A 26,444-nucleotide genomic window follows, 5' to 3' on the forward strand; every position below is an offset into this window, starting at 1 on the left:
GGTCAGAGAAGCATAGTTTATGGTATATATCTGGCCTGGTTTTTGCTCCAACTCAGAGCAAGTTATCTCCTTTGATCAGCAGGCCAATTGATTCAGCTGTAGCCTGTCCTAATCAAGGGATACCACTCCTTATATTCAGTCTAGGGGCAGCTGGGGCTTTTTGCAGATGGGGTTAAAAGCACCAAGTGTTAAATGCACAAAGTGTGATTACATAGCAGTTAATCAAACAGTTGAACAAACATTGACCAACATCTAAGGTAATTTCAGATTAAGATACTGATTACTTTAAAATTTGTCTAAAAAAAACAAACCTAAAACTAACCATGTACTACACATTTCTTTTTTTCAACTCCCTCCTTTATATTTTCTCTAAGGATATAACATCCCTAAATCTCCCTGCATCTCACCTCTCTGGGCACACTGCAGCCCAATTGAGTCACTCACCTCCTCTAAAAACTAATGAGATTTCTTTTCATCAAAAATTGACTATTACAGCCTCATTGTGTCACTATAAAAAATTTTTACACACCTACAACTATATCTACTTCTCCATTCTTCTGCTTTTATTATCTGGTGACATATCACCAAATCCAGGCCCCACACACGGACAGCGGATTTACTATGGAATAAATATCCTGCAAACCTCACGTCTCCCATCACCCTCCAAATCAATAAATGTGCCTTATAGAATTCACACTTGATCACAACTTATTATTTTACATCTGAACATCTCTTTACAATAACTATTTTTACCAATTTCTACATTTACCTGAGACTGCTGGTTTATACGTTAACCAAACTCTCTAAATAGTCCTTCATGAAGTGGCTTCAGCTACCCATCAGACTTCACGTAAACTGATATAACAGCTTTCCACAGACACCTACACAAACTGCCTCTTAAAGTAGAATGTCAGTGGCATAAATCTTAATTCAAATGACTTCCACACATACTGTAAAATAGGAATCCAGCCATCTGTCATCCTAACCCTCTGTCCCATGCTCACTGTCTACCCCATCCGTGTCACCCCTGTCTGTTTGCCCATCCCCTCTAGAATGTAAGCTCTCACGAGCAGGGCTCTCTTTCTTCTTGTGCTTATCCTTTCTTTACTTATATTATCTGCTCTATACTCTTTTTCACTCTTTCCTACCTTGAATATTCTCAAGAGAAAAAAATAAACATTTACTTTGTAAATGTAAATTTCACCAGGCCTTTTATAGCTAAACACTCATACTAAATTTTTACTGCACTGATAGTGTCTTTCTAATCTATAAAGAAAACAATCAAAAAATGTCTACAACATAACAAAAGCCATCCTGAATCATCAGCTGTTTTCACCATATAATGACTCACTCTGAGGATTGTGATTTTGACCTCTGGATTGTGATTTTGAACACTGAACCTAGCGATTAGTGCTGATAACAACTCAGAATCTATCATGCTGTCTGGCTGAGTACACAAGACATGCAGTTTCTACATTTCCAGCTATGTTTGCTTAGTGAAATGCTCCCAGAGTTTGACTATCCATGTAAATAAGTGAAACAAAGTTACAATAGGATTTTGATATATTACAACAGTAACATTGTACCCAGTAATGTTACAATTTCCCTGAGGTTTTGCTCCATTGTTTTCAAAGGCAAGATGGCTTTGATACACATTACAATTTTAATAATTATTTGGATATGTCATACAATGTTATTATGAACAAAATATATTACTTATAGATTTAATAACCTATATTTGCATGCAAGAGTGCTAGGAGTGCAGGGGTTTAGTAGGTATTGCATCGCATGGCCAGCGGTTCAAATCCCGACAGTGGCAGCCAAGCAGGGATGAAATTCCCGATCGTCAAAAGGTAAGTATTCACTAACCTAATTCTACCCCCTAACCCTAACCCTCCCTTAGGGGTGCCTAACCGTAACCTCCCTCTCAAGTGCCTAACCCTAGCCCCCCCAAAGTGCCTAAACCTAACCCCCCACTTCCCCTCAGCCTAAACCTAATTCTCGCAGGGGGTGCCTAACCCTAACCGTTCACAGGGTGCCTAACCCCCACCTTCTCGTAGCCTAAACCTAACACTCTCGGGAATGGGTGCCTAGCCCAAAAACCTAACCCCCCCCCGTGGCTCTCCGCGCCCGGTGCCTGGCTTACCTTTTTCCAGTATGCCGGGCGTCTGGCTCCCGACGTATGAATAATGACAGGCGTTGAGTTTTCGACACCTGTCATTAGTACTTTGCCGGGATTAGAGAGTCAGGAAGCTGGCGGTCGGCATTTAGTCAGGTCAGCTTCCTGACTACATCTCGAGTGCAGTGCTAACAATGTGTTATATATAGTGGCTCATAATCCACACAAAAATAAAAAAATACATGGAAATAGTTTAGCCCAAACTGGGACTATGGCAAAATGTATTATATACTTACAATATAGTATTTAAAACTGATTATTATACAAAATAAGAAAACATAACAGAAATGATTTACAAAAAACACCTCTTTGGTCTACAGCTAGCTAAATTTAGGGTTTATCAGCAGTACACCACTTGATATGTTTTGGTCTCCTCTTGTGAACTGGGGATCACAGCGTGGTACTTCCAATATTGACACACTTTACTCATGGTAAGTCCTGTTGGTGTGGGCTCCCCTTTCACAGACAGCAATCATTTGACCAGAGACCTGTCTGTGGATAGTGACAAAGGGGAGCCGTATGAGCACTAGGAAAGTCCATACAAAGGTAGCAGCAGCTAGTATTAACCATGTTGATGCATTTTGCTTTGGTCCCAGAACTTTAACAATCTCGACACCACACCAACAGCATATATACCACAAGTAAAGCGGGCAGTTACTGGAAGTACCATGATATGATCCCCCATTCACAAGAGGGAACCAAAACATATCAAGTGCTGTACTGCCACTAAACTGCAAGGCTCCCCACTGCAGCTGCACACGGCAATATTCTGTAGAGTTGGAGGAGCTATTTGTCTATATTACCGGAGAATTAATTGAATTTATAAAGGCCTTCCAACACATTGAGGCCAATACTGGGACATATCACTACTTCAAGTTCATTATAATTTATTATCCCTGCTTGTCCCTAATAAAGATTGTATATCTGGTGGAACTGTTTAATTTTCCAACAACAGATTATAGGGAAATCTGTTGAAATATACATATATTTTTATTGGCTCAATCCACAATTGAGAGTAGCAGTTGGCCAGATACATTGGGACAAATGTAATCAGGTAGGGGTTTAGAAAATGTGGCAGATTAGCAGTAATATCTCACACTTTTTATACTCCCCCCCAATGTAATAGAGTCCGAGAACAAGCAAACTCTCATGTTTCTTAGACTAAAAAAACTCTCATGATTTAAACTCTCCTCCAGATGTTTTCCCATTTTGAAGAAAAAACTCGACCAATGTGAGAGTTTACTGCTAAACTCACCCATTTTCTAAACTCTAACCCTATTACATTTGGCCCAATCTATTTATTTGTAAAAAAAAATGTGATGCTTTTTATATTTTGTAAGAGTTGCATGCAATATATTTGTCTTAGTAAAATTATTTGGTTAAGAGAAGTCTGATTATTGAGATTAATCAAGCAAACTTATAAATATATAAATATATATATACATATATATAAATATATATATATATATATATATATATATACTGTATATACATACTGTATATATGTTTTAAAAACAGAGCAGAAAAAGGGGGGGCAAATACTGCCTGAATAATTATTAAGTAATCAAAATAGAAACAGAAAATGGCATGTGTACCATGTGTATGGCATGGTGGTCATAAACCCCCGCAAGTGTACAGGTGTTATACAAATATCAGCAGGCTTCTCGCACAATTGTAGTTGATGTCAAGTCACGACCTTCTGCATTTCGTCTTGATCCTCCTGAAGAACCTGTATAAACCTATATACTTGCAGTGCTTTATGACTGCCACTCTTAGTACACATGCCATTTTTGTTTTTATTTTGATGGAATAATTATTAAGCAAACAGTTTATGCACTATGTGGCAACCCCTTGTCCTGCTCTGCTTTTAGAACAAATACTTTTTCCATTTTGGATTCGGGTAATTGTGATGGGGAAGACGCCAACCTAATTCTGGTTTCTGTGCAAGTGGACCAGTGGTGCTATTTAATTGAACTTGGGAGACTGGTTCATCAGTTTAGCTATTCACTTTGGGACTTGTTGTTCGACAAGAACATCTAATAAAGCATGGTATATAGCGCACTGACTTGCTGTTGTTCATATATTATATATATATATATATAAATATAATTATATATATATATATAATTTCCAAGATACCGGCACTCCACATAACCACAGTATTACCATGCCTTAGTGCCTTCCCCGGGAGATCCCAAAGCAATACATCAAGTACTGGTGACACTCGTAGGACTTTGAATGGTTAGGAAAATAATAGACCTTCGAGTCATCTAATTGCCGATGTTTCAATCTCTTTAGTGTAGTTTTTCTCAAGGCTCCTAAGCTATATATATATATATATATATATATATATACTCATGAGGCGGCACTCAGAGTCTTAAAGATACGTGGAGAAAGTAGATTTAATCAATCATACATGCTGGTTTCATTGACGTTTCGGGGCCTTTCACCCCTTCATCAGGATGACACGAATAAGCATACAGAAAGGAAAAACAAGTTTAAATACCTTACCCCACCGGACATCTTCTCACATCTTCCGCGCCGGTCCGAGTCCCGGAAATCCTCCAAGCACCACGTGAGACATCTCCCACGTGGCGGGAGCATCAGGTGCACAGGATGACAGAACAAGGGAATGACACATCACGTGTTGCCATGACACCCTGTAAACAAACATACAAAAAATGTGACATATTATTAACAAACAACTCTGTATTAACAATATCTTAAAAGTCATGGCTCAAATTACGATCAGGTCATGTTATAACACTTGCATATCTCAAAGATTAAGCCATGCATGTATATGTCATAACACTTGCTGCACAGGAAAACCGGAGCAATCATGAGCACATCAACAACTAGTATAAATATTATGTGCTAATTAATTTATATTCCATAGATATGATGTGTAAAAATATATAAGACCCTGATCTAGGGAACTGATTAATGTGAGACCAAAAAAAAAATTGATAAAGTGATAACATGTGTAACCTACAACTGGTGACTAATAACCTATACAAAATAGTGTATAAAAAACATTAATCTGTGCAAAAGTGAAAACATCAAATAATAAAAATTATACATTAAAAAAATAAGAAGTGTAAACATATATAAGTGCTTGACCCTCTTGTGACATACATCTTAAAAACCCTGAACAGGGCTTATTAAAAAGTGCAATGATATTACCCCAATTGCCCTGTGTATCGGGGACCAGAGCCACAACCAGGCTCTATGGAACACAATGTTTCTAATATGATCATGAATGCAACTAAACTATACAAAATGGTTTGGCCACACATTACTAAAAGCTACAATTCTTCACCACACACCTCTGGATTTCCATTACTACAGGGTTCTACCCTGGCCAAGGTCTTCAATTCCATCCTGAGGTATTAACCTCATTCTGGACTCTGGGTTCCCTACAACGTTAGTTCTTATATGTTAAGATATATATATTTGGGGATTCTCTCCTATACTTATTATTGCATATATGAATCTTCTTTTGTGAATAAATTCTATTTTACTTTTATCCTGTGCTACTGAGTTTCATGGAAAGGTCATTCCTAAGACCACCCCTGTTTATTGTGCCTAGTTGGCCTGCCTCCCTCCAGGAGTCTCAAGTGTCGGCAGCCATGATAAGCTAAATCTGATAGTACTGGCAATATTGTTGTGATAAGTGATAAAAATCCAAAAGTTTCTGTTTTCACCAGGCCAAATGAGAAAAAGATTGTCTATAAATCTGATGTAAAATTTTATATCAGGTGCAAATCTACTGTCATTTTGAATATGCTCAGCCTCATTCACAGTCAAATAGAGATTTGCATATTAGGGGACCTGGTTGATCCTGCCAGTAGCATATCTCAAACATTAAGCCATGCATGTATATGTACACACAGCTAGTACAGTGAAACTGCAAATGGCTCATTAAATCAGGTATGGTTCCTTTGATCACTCAACCCCGTTACTTTGATAACTGTGGTAGTTCTAGAGCTCATACATGCCAATGAGCGCTGACCTTCAGGGATGCGTGCATTTATCGGTGTATTGATTGGTATTCAGACTGCTGTAGCAATCAGAAAACACACACATTGACAGGCACTAAAACAGTTTGATATTTAATAAGCAAAAGAATGATTATTAGACTAAAAATAGTTAAAAGCACATGAAAACAACAGAAAATACATAAAATAGAATGAAATCATAAAAAATGGCAGCATATATAAATGAATATGGATAATAAAGCAATTAATGCCACCTATGTCTCCTGAGGAAGCCGCCGACATACTAAAGGCGGAGAAACGCGCAGAGAGAAGTGCGTTACTGTTAGCCGAGTGACCAGACCACTGGCAGTCTTAACTGAGGACTGGCTAAATATATCTGAAACTGAAGACCACAGACGGGTGATCATATTGGATAAATCTTGCGCATTGGTGCATATACACACCTCGTCAGCAGAGAGCCAAAAGAAAAGTCCAAGTAAGCCAAGTGGATCCCAGCAGGACAATGAGTTATTTATTTAAAAAAAAAGAGCATGCATGCATAAGTGGCACACACGTTATTTGCCTTTGGGCACAATATCCTGCACAAACTCAACAGCTTTGCAGTCTATAATAAATGAGGAATAGTTGATCCAAAGATTAGCCACCTCATCTGGGAATGTCTGAGAAGTTACCCCGTTATAGAGGGGATTATTATATGTTCCTTCTTGAACGGTATCGGAGTTAAGAACTTTAACCAAATCTTTACCAGAAGTGTGTTGTACTAATCCTACACTGAGGAAATTAAGTATCCGTGTTCTAGCAACATTGTTGCTTTGGAACTAAAAGAAATTGATACCTATTACCACATTATATACGGATCACTCAAATTAAGAGTGGCATACAACATACAAAATACAGCCACTATACAGAAAGATTGATAAATGCTGAACATATTATGTCTATATCTCATGACTGTATACTTGTAGAGTTAAGCTGAGAAAGGTACATAGGTGGCATTAATTGCTTTATTATCCTTAGTCATTTATATATGCTGCCATTTTTTTGTTTTTATGATTTCACTCTGTTGTATGTATTTTCTGTGATGTTTTCATGTGCCTTTAACTATTTTTAGTCTGATATCTAATAAGCAAAAGAATGATTATCAAACTGTTTTAGCACCTGTCATTGTGTATGTTTTCTGGTTGAGTTTAATTTGGAGGGTCTAGTTCCTCCACTTTGACGGCTGCCGTCAGTTTTTCCACTATCATTTAGAATATATACTGTACTTGATTCATTATATTGAATTAAATTGTCACCATCAAGACCTAGAGGAGTCTAGTGCATGTTTATTGTGTTTTTTGATGGCTGTAGCAATCACAATTATTGAATTTTAGACAGTGAATATATTGATAAATGCTGTCCAATAATATAGATATTTGTATTGGTTGATCAACACAGTGACCTACCACTGAAACTGTTATATTAATCAAACTATTAAAAGTTATGTGTTAAATATATTAACTGAGAGTGTGCCAATTTGCTAGAGTATTCTGTCCTTTTTTGTTGTTGTAAGCATATTCCATTCTCTGTTCACATTGATTGTTTATTTACAGTTCCTAATGCTCCCTATTGACAGTTTATTACTCAAAATAGGAATGGAACATAACTATATGAATTCCTGCATGATAATTTTCTCCCCTTCTCCCTATTTATCCCCCTCTTATTGAGTACATTAATGGACCATGTCAGAAGCCATCACCATCCCTTGTTTTGTAGATAAAAATCGCTGTTAAACGTAAATTAATTTGCATGTACAATTACATCAACCAGCAGTAGAAATTGTTATGTTGGACCACCGTATGCTGTATTCTCTAGAATGGCTTTCTTACAGGCGTCTCTTACTAGTGTGTTAGGTATTCTTGTTTACAAGATTGAACAGTTTGAAATTTACAGTTAATTTCTCAAAGAAATGGAGTTTAGTAAGAAGATCATTGGTATCTCTGATGTAACTATCACTTATACAGTATGTACCATTAGTTGTAGGTACGCATCCACATATTGGTATAAGCGTTTACAACTTGGACCTATGGCTAGGGTTATTTGTCTGCCTGCTGGGTGTAGAAGATATTTTTGTATTTTGGGCAAAGTGAACATGATGGGTATTTTTGTAATTCTTGTTTAAGTAATGCACCTGTTTCCATGTTGATATATCAATTACCAATGCCTAATTGTATAATAGTGTCATTTTCCCCTTTGTAACTTCATGTGGGATCATAAGTGAGAGTAAGGTAGCAGTCAACATCTTTCAACTGGTTTTCAATTTCACTCATATAATCTGTGTTTCCAAAGAGCACAATGTATTATCTGCTGCTCTAATTTAGATATAATAATAAATAACAATACTTTGAGCTACTATAATATTCTTTGTTAACTACAGTATCTGGCCTAAAACAGAGTAAGACAATGGTTGAGTATGGTTTAGAGTTACCTGTCTGTGTCTGTCACTCAGTCATAGCAGGGATTTATTGTGCCCCATAGGGAAACATTGAAGACTGTCCTGAGCCTTGCACAATAACATTCCTGTCATTTCTCCCATATTGCTTTCAAAGCAAATTCTATAGATCATTTCTTCTTGTACTTGTTTATTTTGTAAAACTAAGAATAAACTGTGAACCTCATAAGGTATTTAACAACCTTATTATGATTGCTCAGCATTTACAATTCCTTATGCAATATGAATGTAACTCTGCACTAGTCTCAAACACGCCCAACCTGTCATTAATGATCACTTGCTGTTTGGAATGTAACTCAGTGTCAAGGTTTTTTCTTATCATAAACACAGAGGGACAACATAGCTCTGGATGTTGCTGTAATCGAGCTGTGCTCAGAATGGCACTAAGTATAGCAGGGACCCTTCTCCTGGTTACAGGTGTCACTCTTCTGATTTACCTTCTTAAATGGTGGAATAAGATAACTCAAAAGAACCTGCCCCCGGGTCCCACACCTCTGCCCCTGCTGGGGAATATCATGCAGATTAGCACCACAGAATTTCCACAATCTTTGGTTAAGGTAAGCTGAGTCATTAATAACTACATTATTATAATACAACAGATAACTGGAATGTTGTAAGTGGTTATATCTCTCAGAACTCTAGTACTGTTGGGGGAATTCAATTAGCCACAAGATATGCCCCACTGCTAATTGATCATGCTGCGAGGGGAAAATGTTATTCAATTAAACATAATTTTCCCTACATGGAAAAATAGGGGTTTATGCATGCTAACCCACTGATTCTGCATAAGGTGCAGAATCAATGTGTTTTTCCTGTGCCTTAAACCCAGAGAGTGCTTTAGCATGCAGCTCCTGGAGCTGCAAGGAAATCTTCCTCTGTGGTTTACAACGCGGGGTAAACCCTGCTTATTGAAATGGCTAACCTTTGTAATTACTGTAGCTAGTTGTATTCCCCCCTGTATGTACTATAAGTATGTGCAATGTGATTTAAAGACAATGATAAACAGAGAGAAATGGTTGATGCAGCAGATTTCTACCAATTAGACTTGTGCTGGAGTGTGCTATTTATCTAAAACAAACATACTTCATCTGAAGATATTCACTATTGCTGCTCATTAAGAAATATATTAACTGATTACATCATACAGTATTTAGTAAAACTAAAACTAGAATTGAAGTTACACTGAATAAAATGTATGGCGCATAGTGTAGACATTAATTCCAAATGTTTAGCTATAAAACGGTATCTAAGCAACGTACAGTACAACCGCTGTAATGCAATGTATATGTCTCTCTAAAGCTGAGTGAGAAGTATGGACCTGTGTACACCATCTACATCGCCAATAACCCTGCAGTCATGCTAATTGGCTACGATGCTGTGAAGGAGGCGCTTGTTGACCGCAGTGATGTGTTTAGTGCCAGAGCGGAATTGGAATTCATAGACCTGTTCTTTAAAGATTATGGTATGATACTTAAAAAGATCATAAAAGTACTTAAAGCTGAGCTACCACCTAAGCAGACGAAAATAAGTAAAAAGGTTAAAATTTTAATGCTTTAGAAAATTGTCTATAGTAGGAGCAAGCAAGGTACCGCTGATGAGTGCCTGAAGCTGAGTTTGATGCGGTTATGAATTTGGATACAATGGAGTGATTTTTTTCTTCTGCACATGTATCCAAATAGTGGGCACACAAAGGTGGAGATGCGATCAAGATGCATGGTCTCAGAAATGGCTTGAAAATGTATTCGGCATTCCTGGCTGGTGGCAGGGATATGGCTATTCAGACACATGGAGATGGCCCATTGTATGAGCATGTTATAAGAGTGTTGTAGAATCCTTCACATAGGAGGCCATATTCAGATGGATGATCTGCACCTGCCATAGGGTTGATCAAGTTTGGATGGTGCACTAAGCTGCATCTCACCACATACGGACACTGAATGCAGGTGTCTCAGTCCATGCACACACAGGGGCATGGATGTACACCAGGGAAGGGCTGTGCAGTGGCAATTGTAATAAATCACAGATGTGTGACCAGCAAAAAATGCAGACAAGGACGTGGCTTTGTCCGACTAGGAACTAGGCCTATATGTAAAAGGTTTGATATGGACAAATGGATAAGATCCAGGAGGGTGGTATACTCTCCATGATGTCTGGAAATATTCGCGACAATTCAGGAGTCTCCTGGACATTCAGGAAGGTTAGGAAGTAAGATTTTTCTGCAGTAGAAGGTATTGAAACTTAGTACTAGGATTTGGGTATCAAATCCCAGTCGAAGTCCAGCCTTTAGGTCCAGATTACATTTAAAGTTGTTCTCGTTTTTGTTTTCATATTTCCTCATGTTTAGATCATTGTAATAACTTTGCTTTCATACTGGACTAATCCTGTTAGATACAAAAGCCTGTTAAGCTCCCCCTGTATGTTTGCGAGACTTTAAGGTGAGATCACTAATCAGATAATACTAGTGAAATAAATCATGTCTCGTAGATTTCATAAGGGCAATATGAGACTACACAAACACAAAAGGCAAATAAAAGAAAGAAAAATATAAGGAAATGGTGAGTGCTCTATGAACAAAGTAAGATGAGTAGTCTACTAATTAATTCATCAAACCTTTATAGAACAGAAAGAGCTGCATGCTATATATACTGTATGCACTCTGCAGCTGCTAAAGGGGTTATCAGTCTTCAACCAAAACAATAAAGTACCAAAGATGTATATAAAATCAGCACTGGTTGCCTGTATGTCTTTAAATATATCTATGTTAAGGTAAAAAAAAAGATATCACAATAGCTTTATAGTGTAACATTTTAATAAAACATCAACAGAAAGTAAAAAATGATCCTTACATGATCTCATGGTATTAGTTAGTTTAGGCTCACTAGGCTCCAATTATCATAAGTAGCACAAAGGATTCAAGCTAACTGGGGACATACGTTCTAACAAGTGAATACACTGGATTATCATGGCTAAAGTCCAGAGTCCAAATGTATCCACTACTAATTTGAAGTTTATCTAAACAATATAACCCGGCTTGAATATACTGTAGTTACCACTTGATGTGTATTGAAGAGTCTTTGATTAAGGATGGTTCCTGCAATGATAGTCAAAGCTGTACAGCGGTGTGCTAGCCATCATAAAAGTATTCCTTTACCATGGTATAAATGGAGCTTTCACTATTGCTGTGATCCTGGCAGAAAGTGGTAGTCATCTGATGTGTTTAGTCATTGGGGCATGACATTATAAAAAAAGCATTGTTACAATAAAATAGATATTAGTATATATAAAGATTAACCGACTCCCAGCCTTGCTTTCCTTGTACATCTAGGAATGACTTGAACTGTTTTTGATTATCTTATGTTATGCAATTAATCAGGGCAAAACTTACATTGGAACTAACAGAACATAATGGTTGATTTTTAGGGGTCATCATGAGCAATGGGGAAAGGTGGAAGACAATGCGTCGCTTCTCTCTCATGACTATGAGGAATTTTGGAATGGGAAAGAGAAGCATTGAGGAGAGGATCCAGGAGGAGGCTCTGTGTCTAGGGGAGACACTTATGAAGAAAAAAGGTGGTTATAGATAATGAATTAAAAAACAAAATGATTCATGAAGAATATTTAATCCATAGATGTTTCATAAATTCTCATACATCCCCCAAGCAACACTTGAGTGGAATTACTTTGAAAGGCAATGTGGCAAATTATCTAAGGGCATGATTAAATATATTATTGTCTTAACTATAAAAATGTACCTGATGTTTAGTTTAGCAGTTTAGAGACAATAGTCAGTCAATTCAGGGTTAATTAGAAAAGTCAGAGAATAGTGAGAGAGTCAGCAAACATGACCAGGTTAGTAGGAATTGTTTAATAACTGGAGAAGTAGGCAGAAACTACATCTAGTAATTGTTGGAAGAGTCCAAAGCCTTATCCTCAGCCTTATCCTTACATAATTGGAACAGATAATAAAAAAAGAGTATCAGCATGTGAAATGCTATATTCACATTTTTGCAGACTTGGAAAAACACATTGCATTTACCCAACCACTTATACCTCTTTTCCACTGACCTCAAAATCCTGAGGATTTTTGTCACTGGAAAAGGGTCAACCAGGTCCAGTGTTCTGGGAATCCAACCCCAGTAGCTAGCAGGGTTTTACCCAGAAATGACCCAGGTAGGGCTCAGTTGAAATGGGTATCCTGAGTTATCCGATCTGGGTCCCATTATCAGGCTATGGAGATAAGTGCTTGGAGATGATCATCTCCAAGCACTGATGGTCATCTCCAAGCACCACCTGAAGAGTTCCATTGCACACGAGTGCAGTGTGAACCTACTCAGACTAGGGAATAACCCAGGTCGGTGCCATAGTGTGAAAAGGGTTGTCCCAAATCCAGGGTCAGACCCGAGACTTTAATGTAAAAGGCATATAAGTGAATATTATGAAAAAAGGGACTATGATAATTTGGTTCTCACTATTAATATACTGTAAGAGTAGAAACCCCTGATGGAGTAAGTTCCACCTGGTGAAACATGTATGGGTGACTTATGGTAATTGCAATAATGTCTTAAATTCCAGTCTATCAAACTGCAGTAGTGATTAGGTTTTATTTAATAAGGATGAAATTAAGGGCTGAATGTGCACTAAACTAAAGCAACCAATTAGATTTTGCTTTTATTGACCAATGTGTAGGAGACAGATGAAAGTTAATGCCTGATTAGTTGATATGGTTCAGCACACATGTTTCTGGTAAATACAGTGTTAGCAAATTATTTTTATTGAAACATTTTTTTGAAAAACGTTAAACATTATTATTTTTTATTATTTGTTTATTAGAAACATCCCCATATTTCGATTGCCTACCAGAGTAAGGAAAAAGAAGGCAAATCAAAAATAAAAGGTGGTTCAGTCCCAGGATTCCCTAAGCACAATACGGTGTTAATTCCTCCATCCCTGGTGTTATCAGCAAATTCACTCCCACTAAAGATGCATTTCGATACTATTGTATTAAATGCCTTTAAAAAGTGAACACATGATGTGGGAAAATATATTAAGAACGAAAAAACATGTTGAAGGGCTCCTAATTTTATAACCTGTAGTAAGAGTATTCATCCATATATGAGCACCTGTTTCTTGGATATACTGTTTATCTCTGGAAAGAAAGGTCTTCACAATTTATTCCTCATTTTTGTCTTACACAAGAGTGTGTTTTTCAATATGGGGCTTGTTTATTTTTATGTTAACTGTTTTTATTGAAAAGTACATGCAATACATGAATGTAGAAATATACTGTACATCGTCATCAACAATAACAGGTCACGAGAACATCAGAATTAGAGGAACAAGACCAATTAAATGAAGGACAAAAAATATCCAGCAAATGTATTCCAAATTAAAGTTTATAACATTGGGATGAATGGAAACCAGGGAAATAACAGATAGGGGGGAAGGGAGGGGGAGGACATGGAATAGAATAAATGGCAGGGTATGAGAGATGTAAAAGAGTCATACTGTATATAGGAATGTTGAGGAAGGTTGGCAAGGAACTCTAGGCTTATACAAATAAATACCTTCAATTAAGAACAATCAACACTTGCAGAAGAGTTTTTGTAGCAATCTGACTCCTTAAACTCCAACCATCCCAACCATGTTGCACAAAATTCTATAAATTTGTCTACACTTGAAAAAATTAGATCTTCCATAGTCATATAATAATCAATCTGAGAGTACCACTCATTAAGAGTTTGGGGTTGAGGATTTCCAATGAATAGGAATCACCGCCCTAGCTGCATTACTAAGGTGACATACTGTAATAGGGATTTTTTATAGGCACTGGTCAGTATCATGGATTACCCTGCAATCCCTCTCTAGTGGGCTGCAGGATGTTCAGCAATGGTAGAAGCTTTTGTCACTTGCGCAGCTGGATAGCTGCACTTGCGCAGAAGTCATAAGGGGGTCGATAGATAGATGTAAAGTAATCACAAACTGCTTCCTAATTATCTGGAATGGAACTTTTTGGAACCCATATCCAAGCTGTTAGAATGAATACATTCAAGTGGAGAAATATTCTTAATATTCTGGGGCACACAACATATTTTAATAAATATACCTATAGAATTTTAAGGGTAATACACTATTGCAAGAATTAGTTTTTTCATTTTAATTCTATGTATTTCTTGTCTGTAAAGAAGTAAAAGAAAAATTACATACAGTGAAAATTGAGTAAATATATATAATCTACAATAAGTAACTAACTGGGCTTACAGTTGCTAATAAGTGGTGGTTGTCTGAATATAGCACTTTATTGAATATATTTTTATGAGTTTGTATTTCTTTATGCTGTTACTACTTTTGCTATTAATTTGTATAGTGAAATTAAAGACTGTTCTTCTTTACAAAATAATAGGCACTCCATTTGACCCATCATATCTACTGAGATTGGCTGTTTCCAATGTAATTTGCTCAATTGTATTTGGTGAGAGATTTGACTATGAGAACAAGAAATTCCTTACCCTTCTGTCATACATTACAGATGTTGTCCAGCTAATAAACTCTGCCTCGGGTCAGGTAAATATTAATAACAATTGAGAAACCTAATGAAGCATATGGTCGTGATTCCGATGAGCACGGTATTACAAAGCTGCAAGGAAGTGACTGTACAATATGGTCCAATTTAAATGCAGTAGGAGGTGTCTGTATGAAATAGACACCTCCTGCAAGTATCTGCGATCTGAGTGCAGTGTCTGTAGACACTGCTTTGGATCACCTGCGCTACTATCAGCTGCACAAGCCAAAATGTGTATATTATAAGCTTATGGGCAAAAAACAAATGATTTATTTACATGTGTTTTTCTTTTTTTAATGCACTATCAGGCCCTAAATTTATTCAAATTCTAATAAAAAAATAAGCTCAATCTATCCAATGCTGTCATAAAAAACTAGAAAAAATTATGTTGAGTTAAAAATCATTTATACATAATTGGCAAACAAGTGAGCTTTTGGGAACCTTTAGTAAGGGAATCTTTAAAGTGGGTACCTTAGAAAAATATACATTTGATATTTTACATTTTATTTTTTCAATGTTTAAGATTTCAGATTTTATTTGCTCACTGTTTTTTTTTCCAGCTTTTTAATATCTTCCCAAAATTAATGAACTATGTCCCTGGCCCTCACCAGAAACTTTTTCCAACTTTTCAAAAATTGAAGGATTTTGTGATGGACGTTGTGAGGTCTCACCGAAACACAATAGATACGAACTGCCCACGAGACTACATAGACTGTTTCCTCATGAGGATGGAAGAGGTGAGTTTAGGGAAAGTTTTCGGAATAGAAATGGATAAAGTATAATAACATACTGCTTCCACAAATAGAGGAAAGGCTTTATGTTGTGTTTAAATAATAATCAAATTATATTCTAGGAAAAAAATACCCCAAACACAGAATTTCATGATGAGAACTTAGAGTCTGCAGTAATTGACCTGTTTTTTGCTGGGACAGAAACTACAAGTTTGACATTGAGATATGGCTTCCTGATTCTGCTCAAATTCCCTGAGATACAAGGTAACATTGTTTCTTGATTCCAGAAACAGTGAAATATTCTCTGGAAATGTTGACTGGTTATGGGTAAAAAAGGAGAAAAAAGCAATTACATTTGCCAATGTGGGTAATAATCTACTATAAATGTTCTTGCCACATATTAAAAAAATATTTGTACTAGCTTTTATTGTTGAATGTCTCCTAATCGTAGTCTTTGTCAATATTTTGGGTTGGAGCAAAGAAACAGAGCCTGAAAACATGTAAATAATATTTATGTATTTGTTTATTGATTTAGAGTTGTTACTATAGTGTATAATGTAGTCAAAATCCCCATAATTACTAGATGTAAACTATGAGACAAACAAATTACAAATAGATCAGTAACAGATCAAACTAAATAGTTCTCTTGCAAATAGTAATAAGTTAGAAGTGCAAAAATTGACAACTGTGAAAGAGAGTTTTTGTCAGCAAGATAACATTGTACAGCAGTGCAGAAAACCATAAGAAGTCAGATAGGCTCTCATGTTCATTCTACACTGAGTGGCCAATATATTTTTAGAGCTGTGCGCAGACCCACAAGTTTTGGTTTTGACAAAACCACCCTCTAATGTTATGGTTTTGGCAATACCACCTTCAAGTGTTTTGGTCCTTTTCTTTTTTGGTTTTAGATTGCTTTAAAGCTTATAACATTAAAAACAGCTAAAATTCAGTTATTTGGACCTGTTTACATGCAATCCGAAACACGAGATTCAGTTTCTAAATCTGAGGTCTGATTTTACAGCAAACCCTAATGACTCAACTCTAAAGCCCTAAGTTCGGGTGTGTTAAGTTTTTAGGAAACCCGCTCCGGAGAGAGTGTCAGGTGGGGAGTGTGACTTAGGGGTGGTACACCTGTCAAACTGTAATGCAGGTGTCCTATTGTGAGCTCTGGGAGGACAGAATCCTCCTGTGGAGCAGAAGGGAAAAATTAACTGCACTAATCTATTTATTATGACCATAAGATTAGAAGTTTGTTGGGTCACCTTTTGCCCTCAATACCGCTTGAATTCTTCTGGGCATGAATTCTACAAATTGTCAGTATGTTTTTTGGGGAATACTTGTCCAAATAAGATGAACTGCATCTCCACAACTTTGCCTCTGCCAGCCTAAAAAGTTGTGATGATGCAAGAAGGATCCATAATTTCATTCCGCTGTCTCCATATACTCTGCCTACCATTTGCAGGGTCTAATTGAAAACATTATTTGCATGACCACATAACCTTTTTCAAATCATTTACTAATTCCTGTGTAATGTGTCCGCATACACTTAGGGGTAAAGTTACTAAAGTGAGAATTTTTAGATGTGAGTTTGCACATAGCAACTAATCAGATTTTACTTAACATTTAACGAGCACCTTTTAGAAGATAATAGCTAGAATCGGATTGGTTGCATTGGCAACATCACTTCTAAAATTCACTTCTAAAATCTCTGACTTTAGTAATTTTACCCCTTAACCTTAATACACCATGCAGAATGAGTGAGTCTCACAAAACAATGCAGTATTTTTTTATGATACATTAATTAGTGAACTTGTAAAAACCACTGGGATATGTGCTAAAAAAACATTTGATTGCAATGAAATAAGAACAATGAGAATATTTTTTTACAAATGGAAATAATAATTATGATGTGTGTCTGAGGTCTCAGGTTCGATTCTCACCACAGCCCTAACCTTGCTCTTCAAGTCTTAATGCCAGCTCATAGAATGCATCATACAAGCAATTTCTATTCAATCCTAAAAATTAACCTTTTGGAATATTTTTAATTGTTAAGTGGAAATCTGAGCTGGTTTGGTGTAATGGACTGTCTCCTTTCTATGTAATTCAGTGGTAACATACTATCAGTGCTCTTATCATTGTTAAAGTACAGGAAAGGTATAGAGTTGTTACTGATATGCATAAGCTTTAGTTCAACTTTAGTGATATTCAGTTCATAAATAAATGAAATGAGGAGATCCATACCTCCTTCTCAGATGATGATTATATCATCTATATATATTAACCATGCTACCATATGCATTCGGTATGAATAGCCGGCTGCTGCATGACCGGCGGTTCGATTCCCGGCTGCGGCAGCCCGACAAAACAGCAGAGTCCAGCAGCAGAAGCCCGACAGCGCTGGAAATCCTGATCATCCCTAAGGTAAGTACTTACTAACCTAACCAACCTCCCTAACCCTAACCCTCCTTAGGGGTGCCTAACCCTAACCTCCCCCCAAGTGCCTAACGCTGACTTCCCCCCTCTAAGTGCTTAACCCTAACCCCCCCTTCCCGCTGCCTAAACCTAAGTCCCCCGGGGGGTGCCTAACCCTAAGTCCCCCCCTGGGGGTGCCTAACCCTAACCCTCCCTCCCCCTAGCCTAACCCTAACCCTCCCGGGGGTGCCTAACCCTAAATCCCCCCCGGGTGCCCTAAACCTAACCCCCCCGTGGCTGTCCTCTCACGGTGCCAGGCATCCCTTCGATTGGGACGCCGGGCACCTGTCTCCTGGCACCAGGAAAATGACATGCATCTAGATTTTAGATGCCGGTCATTTGTACCTAGGCGGGATAGTGGATTCGGGAAGCCAGCGGTCGGGATTGCAGCCGCCGGCTTACTAAACGTATCCCCTACTATATGTTCTGTGAATCTTTCAATCTTTTAACTGAAATCTCTTCCCCATTCCCACCAGCCTAAGAAGAGGTTTGCATATGTGGGCACACAAGCTGAACCTCCTGTTTGCAGGTAAAAATGTTCACAGAAGTTAAAATAGTTCTAACCTAGAACAGATTCCAGTAACTCAATAAGGAATTTGTGAAAGTCACTACTTCCTTCCATATTTAAGAAAGATTTGGTTGCCTCAATGCCCATTCTGTGATCAATGTAGAGTAACTCTACATTGAGCGAAACAAGGAGATGGTTTGCCTGTAATATTATATCATGAAATTTACGTATAATATCTGATGTTTCTGTTAGGTAGGACGGTAGGCTTAGGGTGTGATGATGTAGATGTAGGTCCAGGAAAGTTCTACTTGTGCTAGTAAGCCTCCTATCCTTGAGACTTTTGGTATTCTTGGGGGTTTTGTAGTGTTCTTGTTAACCTTGAGTCATACTGTAGGAAGAATGTTGGTGTTTTAGGATTTTAAGCCCTAAGATATTCATGTTCCATGTGCCATCAGAGTGCTTTATCTATTAGTCTAGTGAACATGATGTTGTAGTTGTCCATTGGAATGAAGAATATTCTTTGAAAGAATTTCCAATCTTCTAATTTTCTAAAAGCCTAATGCATCAAAAGTATCTCTGTAGTGGTAATTGTGCTAAACTTTGCTGTAATTGGTCTACATGAATGTTTAATACTTTTACACTTTATATTAGCTGTTTTGCAGATCTAAATTTATGTTATATTACTACTGTTAGCCTGTGGGCATTAATGTGCAGTGACACTTAGAATTGAACCATTTTTTATGCAACTGTGCACTATTTGTGGCATTTTTGCTGTGTGTTGATGTTTATATGGATTAGTTTTGTCAAAATGTTTTCTACTATTTTAAATGAAACATACTTTATTTGACAAATTGGGCTGCATCTTTCCAATATTCCAAATTAAATAACTGAACTACTAGTGTCTATAATTTTTTTTATTTGAATACAAATTGTATGTACATGCCCAGGGTAACTCTTTCTTTCTCTACATATGGTATACAATTATGTGTAAAGTAGCATTCAACGTTCTATAACTTATTTTGAATTTCCAAATTTTTTCACTCTCCAGGGGATGACATTTCAGGAAGTGTGTTTTATTTTGTTTGTGAATTTTATTTAAATACAAAAGGGTAAATACGACCCTCTGTAACCTACTGACAGTATAAGTATGTAATAGTTGCACTTTAATAATGATTAAAGTATTTACAAAAATGACAAAAAGTAAATAGTAATAAAAGTCTTATTTATCACTGTTCCATAAATGTGAATGTATGTTTCAGAGAAGATCCATGAGGAAATAGATAATGTAATAGGCAGAGATCGCTGCCCATCAGTGGAGGACAGGAGTAAGATGCCATACACAGATGCCGTTATTCATGAGACACAGAGATTTGCCGATATTGTCCCTGCGGGACTAGCTCATGCGGCCAGCAAAGACACAACCTTCAGGGGATATCATATTCCAAAGGTAATTTTGCCAGAGACAATGTCAAGAAATGGTTGGATAATTAAATGGTGTCTCTGTCATATATCCATTCTAACTTGTACTTCTATGTGCAGTATACTGACTGCTCTGCATGTCTCTCCTTACTGCAGTATCATGGTCTTCCACCCCATCTCTCCCCTGCCCCTTTCTTCCCTTTCCCACTTACCCAGTATCTCCACATACTTCAACGTACTGTTATTTTTATATTCTCTTTAATTTTCCACTGCATGATACATGTCTAATAATTGCTAATCCTGCCCACTGTAACCTATGTAGTGCACCCTCTACTAGTACTTTCAGGGGCAGGATGAACAACGTGTATTGTGTCTTGATAGTCAGTGTTAATTTTATCCTTGTATGTCTTATTTCCATGTTTTGCTCATCACACATTGTAGGTAGTGCGCCCAACATGGCTGCCTCACCTGGTAATCTATTGTTTGAAATAAACAATGATTTGGTCTGATGGGATTTCAAGGATTTTGACTAGTATTTGTGTCTCCCCAATTGGGTGTTATCTATGTCAGACACTGCCTATATTGCCCACTGTAATTCTACTGTAGGTAACAATGGCTGGCTAACCTGGATTCTTCATGGGTAGGCTGAATCATCTTGCATCTAATGACCCAAAATGGTAGCTACACCTATGTATTATGTTTATGGTTTCTAAAATTCCTTAAAATAGAAACCTCTGAATTATATTCATGGGTTCTATTTTTTTATATCTAAACCTCCATATTATGTTCATACTATCTGTTAAGTGCCTTGAGTACTGGAGAAAAGCATAATAATAATAATAATAATAATAATAATAATAATAATAATAATAATAATAATAATAATAATAATAATTATGAATTATTATCCTCACTTTATTTTTTGTGAAATTCTAAAATTTTCCATAGTTTCCTTTGAAAACTTTCCTCCTTCACCACCAAACCCTTGCACCCTCTAAGCGCTGGCATGTCTAAATTTTTCATATGCTTTGTCTATGATCATGGTGAAAAAAATTAATAAATAAGAAAATATTTCAGGGAACCTTGGTTTTTCCAGTCTTGACCTCGGTCCTGAAAGACCCCAAACAGTTCAAGACCCCAGACAATTTTGTTCCTGGACACTTTCTTGATGAGAATGGTGGCTTTAAGAAGAATGATGCATTCATGCCATTTTCTGCAGGTACAATCATGTTATAATTAAAACTATTTGAGTTATAACTAGTTATCTAGTGAAAATGTGAGTGCATTATGACAATGCTGAATTTGACAGTTCAAATATATTTTATTAAAAATTATAACATATAATGCCACAATTAATTAAAAAAATATATTTTTTTTACTATGCATGAGAATTGTAAAGAGGGTAGAGTGGCAGATGAGGAAGGAAGAGGGAAATAGACCAGATGGGGAAGGGGGCACAGGTACAACTGGCAACGAGGCTAGGTACACCTGAGGAGGGTATGATAGAAGCACAGCTGGGGTACTTTTGAGTGTCTCTATTAATATGTAAATGTTACAACCAAATGGAAGCAAGGGGAGGAGCAAAAGTGGATGGGAGAGCTGGGGAGTGGGAACAGAGAGAGAAGAGGTAGGTAAAGCCCCTGAAAGATGGAGGTTCCAGGACATGCAGACCCCATGTTCCCATATTAGTCCGGATTTGCTGGTAATGCTGATTATAATCTATCAGGGGGCATCCTGCATCACTGATCCTATATGTGAACTGCTTTTAAATTACATGCACAGTGCTTCCTGAGAATAAGAAGCAGTTTGTGGCTTGGATCATCAGCGGTGACAGGTCCACATGTCAGTCTGCTCCATACATTAGTACCGACTCTAACTTTCTGATGGCAGCCCTGGGTGTACATACAGTATGGCATGGAGTTATCAGGCGATAATGTAGGTATGCTTTTTAGAGCAATTCAGTTACACTCATACAAATGATTAGGTCAGGTTTGGATATTATGACCCAGAACATTTCTTAGCATTATAGGCAAGTACACATACTGTATATGTTTACAAGCATTTCTGAAATTATATTTGTAAATGTCCTGAATAAAGTAAAATAATTCATTTAACTCATAAAGATAGACGATAGGGAGCACAAAAGTGGATTAAATAAATTATTTAATATAAGATAATGATTAAAGCATATAGTTAAGCATAATCCACAATTTAGATCATAAAAATACCCCAAGCAAACAAGAAAAAGTGAGTGCTTGAGATAAATAAAAAATGGGAGAAATATGACATAAAATATATAAATAGATAAATATATATATATGTATATTTTTCTTAGTAGAGAATAGATTATATGAACGAGCAGTCCACCAGAGTCTCTTCAAATCCAGTATAATTATAGATCTATTTAAAAGGGACAAAGATGTTGGATGACTTTGTTAGCTAAATTGCTATTAATATATTTTGCCTCAATGCCGTGGAAGCACCTCACCTACGCTGTAGATCTTAATTAACAGTGACATTCCCGGAACAGCAGTAGCAGAGAGGTGCAGGTTGTCAGTGAATCACGCTCCCCTTATAGATGTGAAATGCGGTCACCTGATAGTAGTGTGGAGCCAGGTCAGTTGGAGCAACACATCAACGGCCAGTGGATACGAAAATAGCAGCTGCTAGACGGCAGCCAAAGGTAGTAGATGGATATCAAAGAAAAAGTCCCCGTGGTTTAAACACTTGGCGCTGAGAGATCACAATACTGGCAGATCAGCATGCATGAAAGTCCTCAGATCCTTAACACGTTTCTCGGTTGCTATATTGTAACCATTTCCTCAGAGCTCATAAAGAGCCACCAGTAGACATTTCAGGTGTTGTCACTTATGGGGTGAACCAAAGAATGAAGGGAAGTGGCCACATCCTTATTTAAATAGAGGGACTCATCTGTATATTTTGCACAAATGCAAAGTGGTCCACATATCTGAAGGTGGCTTAGTTGTGCCATCTTGTGGGTGTGGCTGATTTTCCTTTGCAGGCTTGAGTGGTCTGCACAACCCCTTACCCTTTAGGTATCATAAATGCTTTTCAAGATTTAATGCTCAATGTTACAAAATATAAACTTTACTTATTGTATGATTAGTGTATAGTAGGACACTATTTTAGTGTTATGTATTGTTTACTGTTTACCTTAGAAAAGGAAGTGATATGCTAAAAATATAGACATTTGTACAGAACAGTCATTTTTAATTAAGTTTTATAAAAATAATACTAAAAGTCTACTTTTAAATAGTTACAGGTAAGCACCATTTCCCTAATCTGAATCTGTTCACCTTATATTTCATTTTGTCTCCCCAGGGAAACGCATGTGTATGGGGGAGGGTCTGGCTCGGATGGAGCTCTTCCTCTTCCTCACCACTATACTACAAAAGTTTACATTGAAGCCCATAGTGGACAAGAATAACTTAAATATAGCACCAGAACCAAAGACCAATGGTTCTCGTCCTGTGGCCTATGAAATGTTTGCTGTCCCTCGCTGAGCAAGTACTTATGTTATACATCCATAGGCATGACGCCAGAACCAAATAGCAATACTTATATACTTTGTACTACCTTGCTACCCCTCTCTAATGATGTTCTTAACAATTTAATTATAAAATGTATTTTCTGTTTCAAATTTCATGAGCACATATTACTTCAAAAACAGATTAACTTGATAAATTTAAGATATATTACAGAATTAAATTACTGTGGTGGTGTTTTGTTTTCTAAGGCATTATACTGAATACATTTATGACAACATGGCCTTTCTGTAAAAATATTTTCTTTTCTTTTACTCTAGTTTATTATATGTGTGCATCCCCCTGTCCTTTGTATTTAAAAGTGTTTTCTGCTTGATGTTCCATAGGAAAACACTGGGTGTACTTTCTGAAATGATATCTTTGGCATAAAGCATAATAATTCCTTTTGCATAATATACAGTAGTCAGAGGTCTGAAACTGATCCCATAGTATCTGAATTTGATATATCTACTGTTGATCAGGGCCTGCAACAGAAATCACTGCACTCCCCTATCCACATCCCGTACTGCATTCCCCTTCTCCCACCCACATCCCGCACTGCACTCCCCTTCTCCCACCCACATCCCGTACTGTGCTCCTCTTCCCCTATGCACAGCCCATAATACGTTCCCCTTCCCCTATCCACATCCCATACTGCGTTCCCCTTCCCATATCCACATCCTGTACTGCGTTCCCCTCCCATTATCCACATCCCACATACTGCGCTCCACTTCCCCTATCCACATCCCATACTGCGCTTACCCTATCCACATCCTATACTGCACTCCCCTTTCCCTATCCACATCCCATACTGTGCTCCCCTTCTCACTTCCACATCCCGTACTGCGCTCCCTTTCCCCTATCAACATCCCATACTGCGTTCCCCTTCTCCCTCCCACATGCCATAATGCGCTCCCGTTCCCCTAGCCACATCCCATACTGCGATCCCCTTCCCCTATCCACATCCCATACTGTGTTCCCTTTCTCCTCCCTCCCACATGCCGTACTACACTCCCCTTCCCGCGTAGTTGTAGGTGTGTGCTGCCTGTCTACAATTGAACTATATATATATATATATATATATATATGTTTTATATAATATTTATGTTTGTTTTATCTCTTTTGAAATGTAAATGGCCTGAATAAAGTCAAATAATTAATTTAACTCATAAATTTTAAAACAAATTAAGGGAAGTTGGAGGAATAATAATCTTGCAAAAGAATTAGCCAAGGCAGAAATGCACTCTATATATACACTTAAAACTTTACATCCAAGAGGATTAAATAAAGATTTTGAGGTAAAATGGTTTTTAGATTAAACATGGTTTTATGGTTGTTTTAGATATACCTTTTATATATCACTCTATGTTTTATATATGACCTTTTACTTATTCTCTCGCTTCCAGTGCTCAAAATGGTGATTTGTGTCTCATTGCACATTTTTTATTTATTTCTTAAATTTTTTATTTATCCCTTTATATTTATATATCTTTCACTCTAAGATTAGTCTAGGAAGATCCACATTCTATTATTACCACAATTAAACTAAAGGGACATATGGCTGCTGAGCAATAAATAGGAGAATCATATATCTATTGTGGATGGATCATGGAAAGAAGTAAACTATGATTCCCACAATGCCCTGCGATTTCCACAAGACAACTTCCGGTACGCTTGTCCAGATATGTTATTTCCGGTTATGGCGCATCAACCATTGTGCTCCTTCAAACATAGGATGCGGAGTAATAAATAAGAGAATTGTTCATCCACTGTAGATGGTGCAGTGAGAGAAGGAAACTGCCATTCCCATAATGCATTGCGACTTTTATAAGATTATTTCCGGTCCGCTTGCTCCGATATGTCACTTCCGGTTGAGGTGCATTAATTACTGCACTCCCTTTGCCATGTGCGGAGAGAGGGAGGAAGGAGTTCCTGGCCGGACAGGTGTTGGTAGAGGACTTCTTGGGGATCTTTGTGTGTGGATCTTGGGATGGACGCAAACTGGAAGAAATGCGTCTGGCAACTTCCGGTTTTCATTTTTTACAGTGATTTAATCAATTGGTTTATTCTTACGTTTTTATACTTTTTAGATAGATAGGCCACTTGATGTATAGTTAGGATAGGTGAAACAATTCTACATCCTGAGATTTGTAATTTTTGGATTATATACTTTTATGGAGATGGCTCCTCCCAGCTATCAGGTCCTAATTGATAGGGGGATATAAGGAGGCTCATTGTAGTAGGACCCTCATTGCCTTGACAGAGACCTCCGGAGATGTAGAAACGCATTGGAGGATAGAGGGGGATCCTGTTTGGCACTGTGCCCGATATCAGTGTGGAAAACACTCCTGGAACAAGACTGTTGGTGAATCCCAGGTTTTACATCTTTGCATCAGCTTATTACAGGCTTTGTTGTGACCTGATTCTGGTATGAGGCCAACTTCACTAATGTTGGTGTGATATTTGTATGTGTTTTAATCTTCTTTTAGCCCAAATTATATGTATTAAACTTGAAATGATTTTCTGAAAATTTATGATTCAA

General features: G+C 37.3%; 1 protein-coding gene across 2 annotated transcripts; it reads left to right on the forward strand.

Moving 5' to 3' along the window:
• Positions 1-235: 235 nt before the first annotated feature.
• On the forward strand, positions 236-26,386 carry LOC148518787 (cytochrome P450 2B19-like). 2 transcript variants are annotated; one of them, XM_088477118.1, is made up of 10 exons: positions 236-257; positions 8,999-9,225; positions 9,968-10,130; positions 12,089-12,238; positions 15,069-15,229; positions 15,788-15,964; positions 16,081-16,222; positions 20,198-20,385; positions 21,435-21,576; positions 23,700-26,386. In XM_088477118.1, the coding sequence occupies exons 2-10, from the start codon at positions 9,046-9,048 to the stop codon at positions 23,879-23,881; spliced, it is 1,485 nt and encodes a 494-aa protein (XP_088333244.1). In that variant the 5' UTR covers positions 236-257; positions 8,999-9,045; the 3' UTR covers positions 23,882-26,386. The 2 variants fall into 2 exon arrangements, with proteins under 2 accessions (XP_088333244.1, XP_088333245.1); XM_088477119.1 differs by lacking the exons at positions 236-257; positions 9,968-10,130 and having other exon boundaries at positions 9,146-9,225.
• The last annotated feature ends 58 nt before the right edge of the window (positions 26,387-26,444 follow it).

The sequence above is a fragment of the Taudactylus pleione genome, unplaced genomic scaffold (assembly GCF_031769625.1).
Source record: "Taudactylus pleione unplaced genomic scaffold, aTauple2 ptg000199l, whole genome shotgun sequence".
Taxonomy (NCBI): Eukaryota; Metazoa; Chordata; class Amphibia; order Anura; family Myobatrachidae; genus Taudactylus; species Taudactylus pleione.

What these genes read in the sequence shown, in the direction of transcription:
- LOC148518787 (XM_088477118.1), top strand. Translation starts at nt 9,046, where the DNA reads ATGGCACTAAGTATAGCAGGGACCCTTCTCCTGGTTACAGGTGTCACT. An exon ending in CCTGTTCTTTAAAGATTATG is followed by an intron (nt 10,131 to 12,088) that starts GTATGATACTTA and finishes GTTGATTTTTAG; the next exon opens with GGGTCATCATGAGCAATGGG. An exon ending in TCCTCATGAGGATGGAAGAG is followed by an intron (nt 15,965 to 16,080) that starts GTGAGTTTAGGG and finishes ATTATATTCTAG; the next exon opens with GAAAAAAATACCCCAAACAC.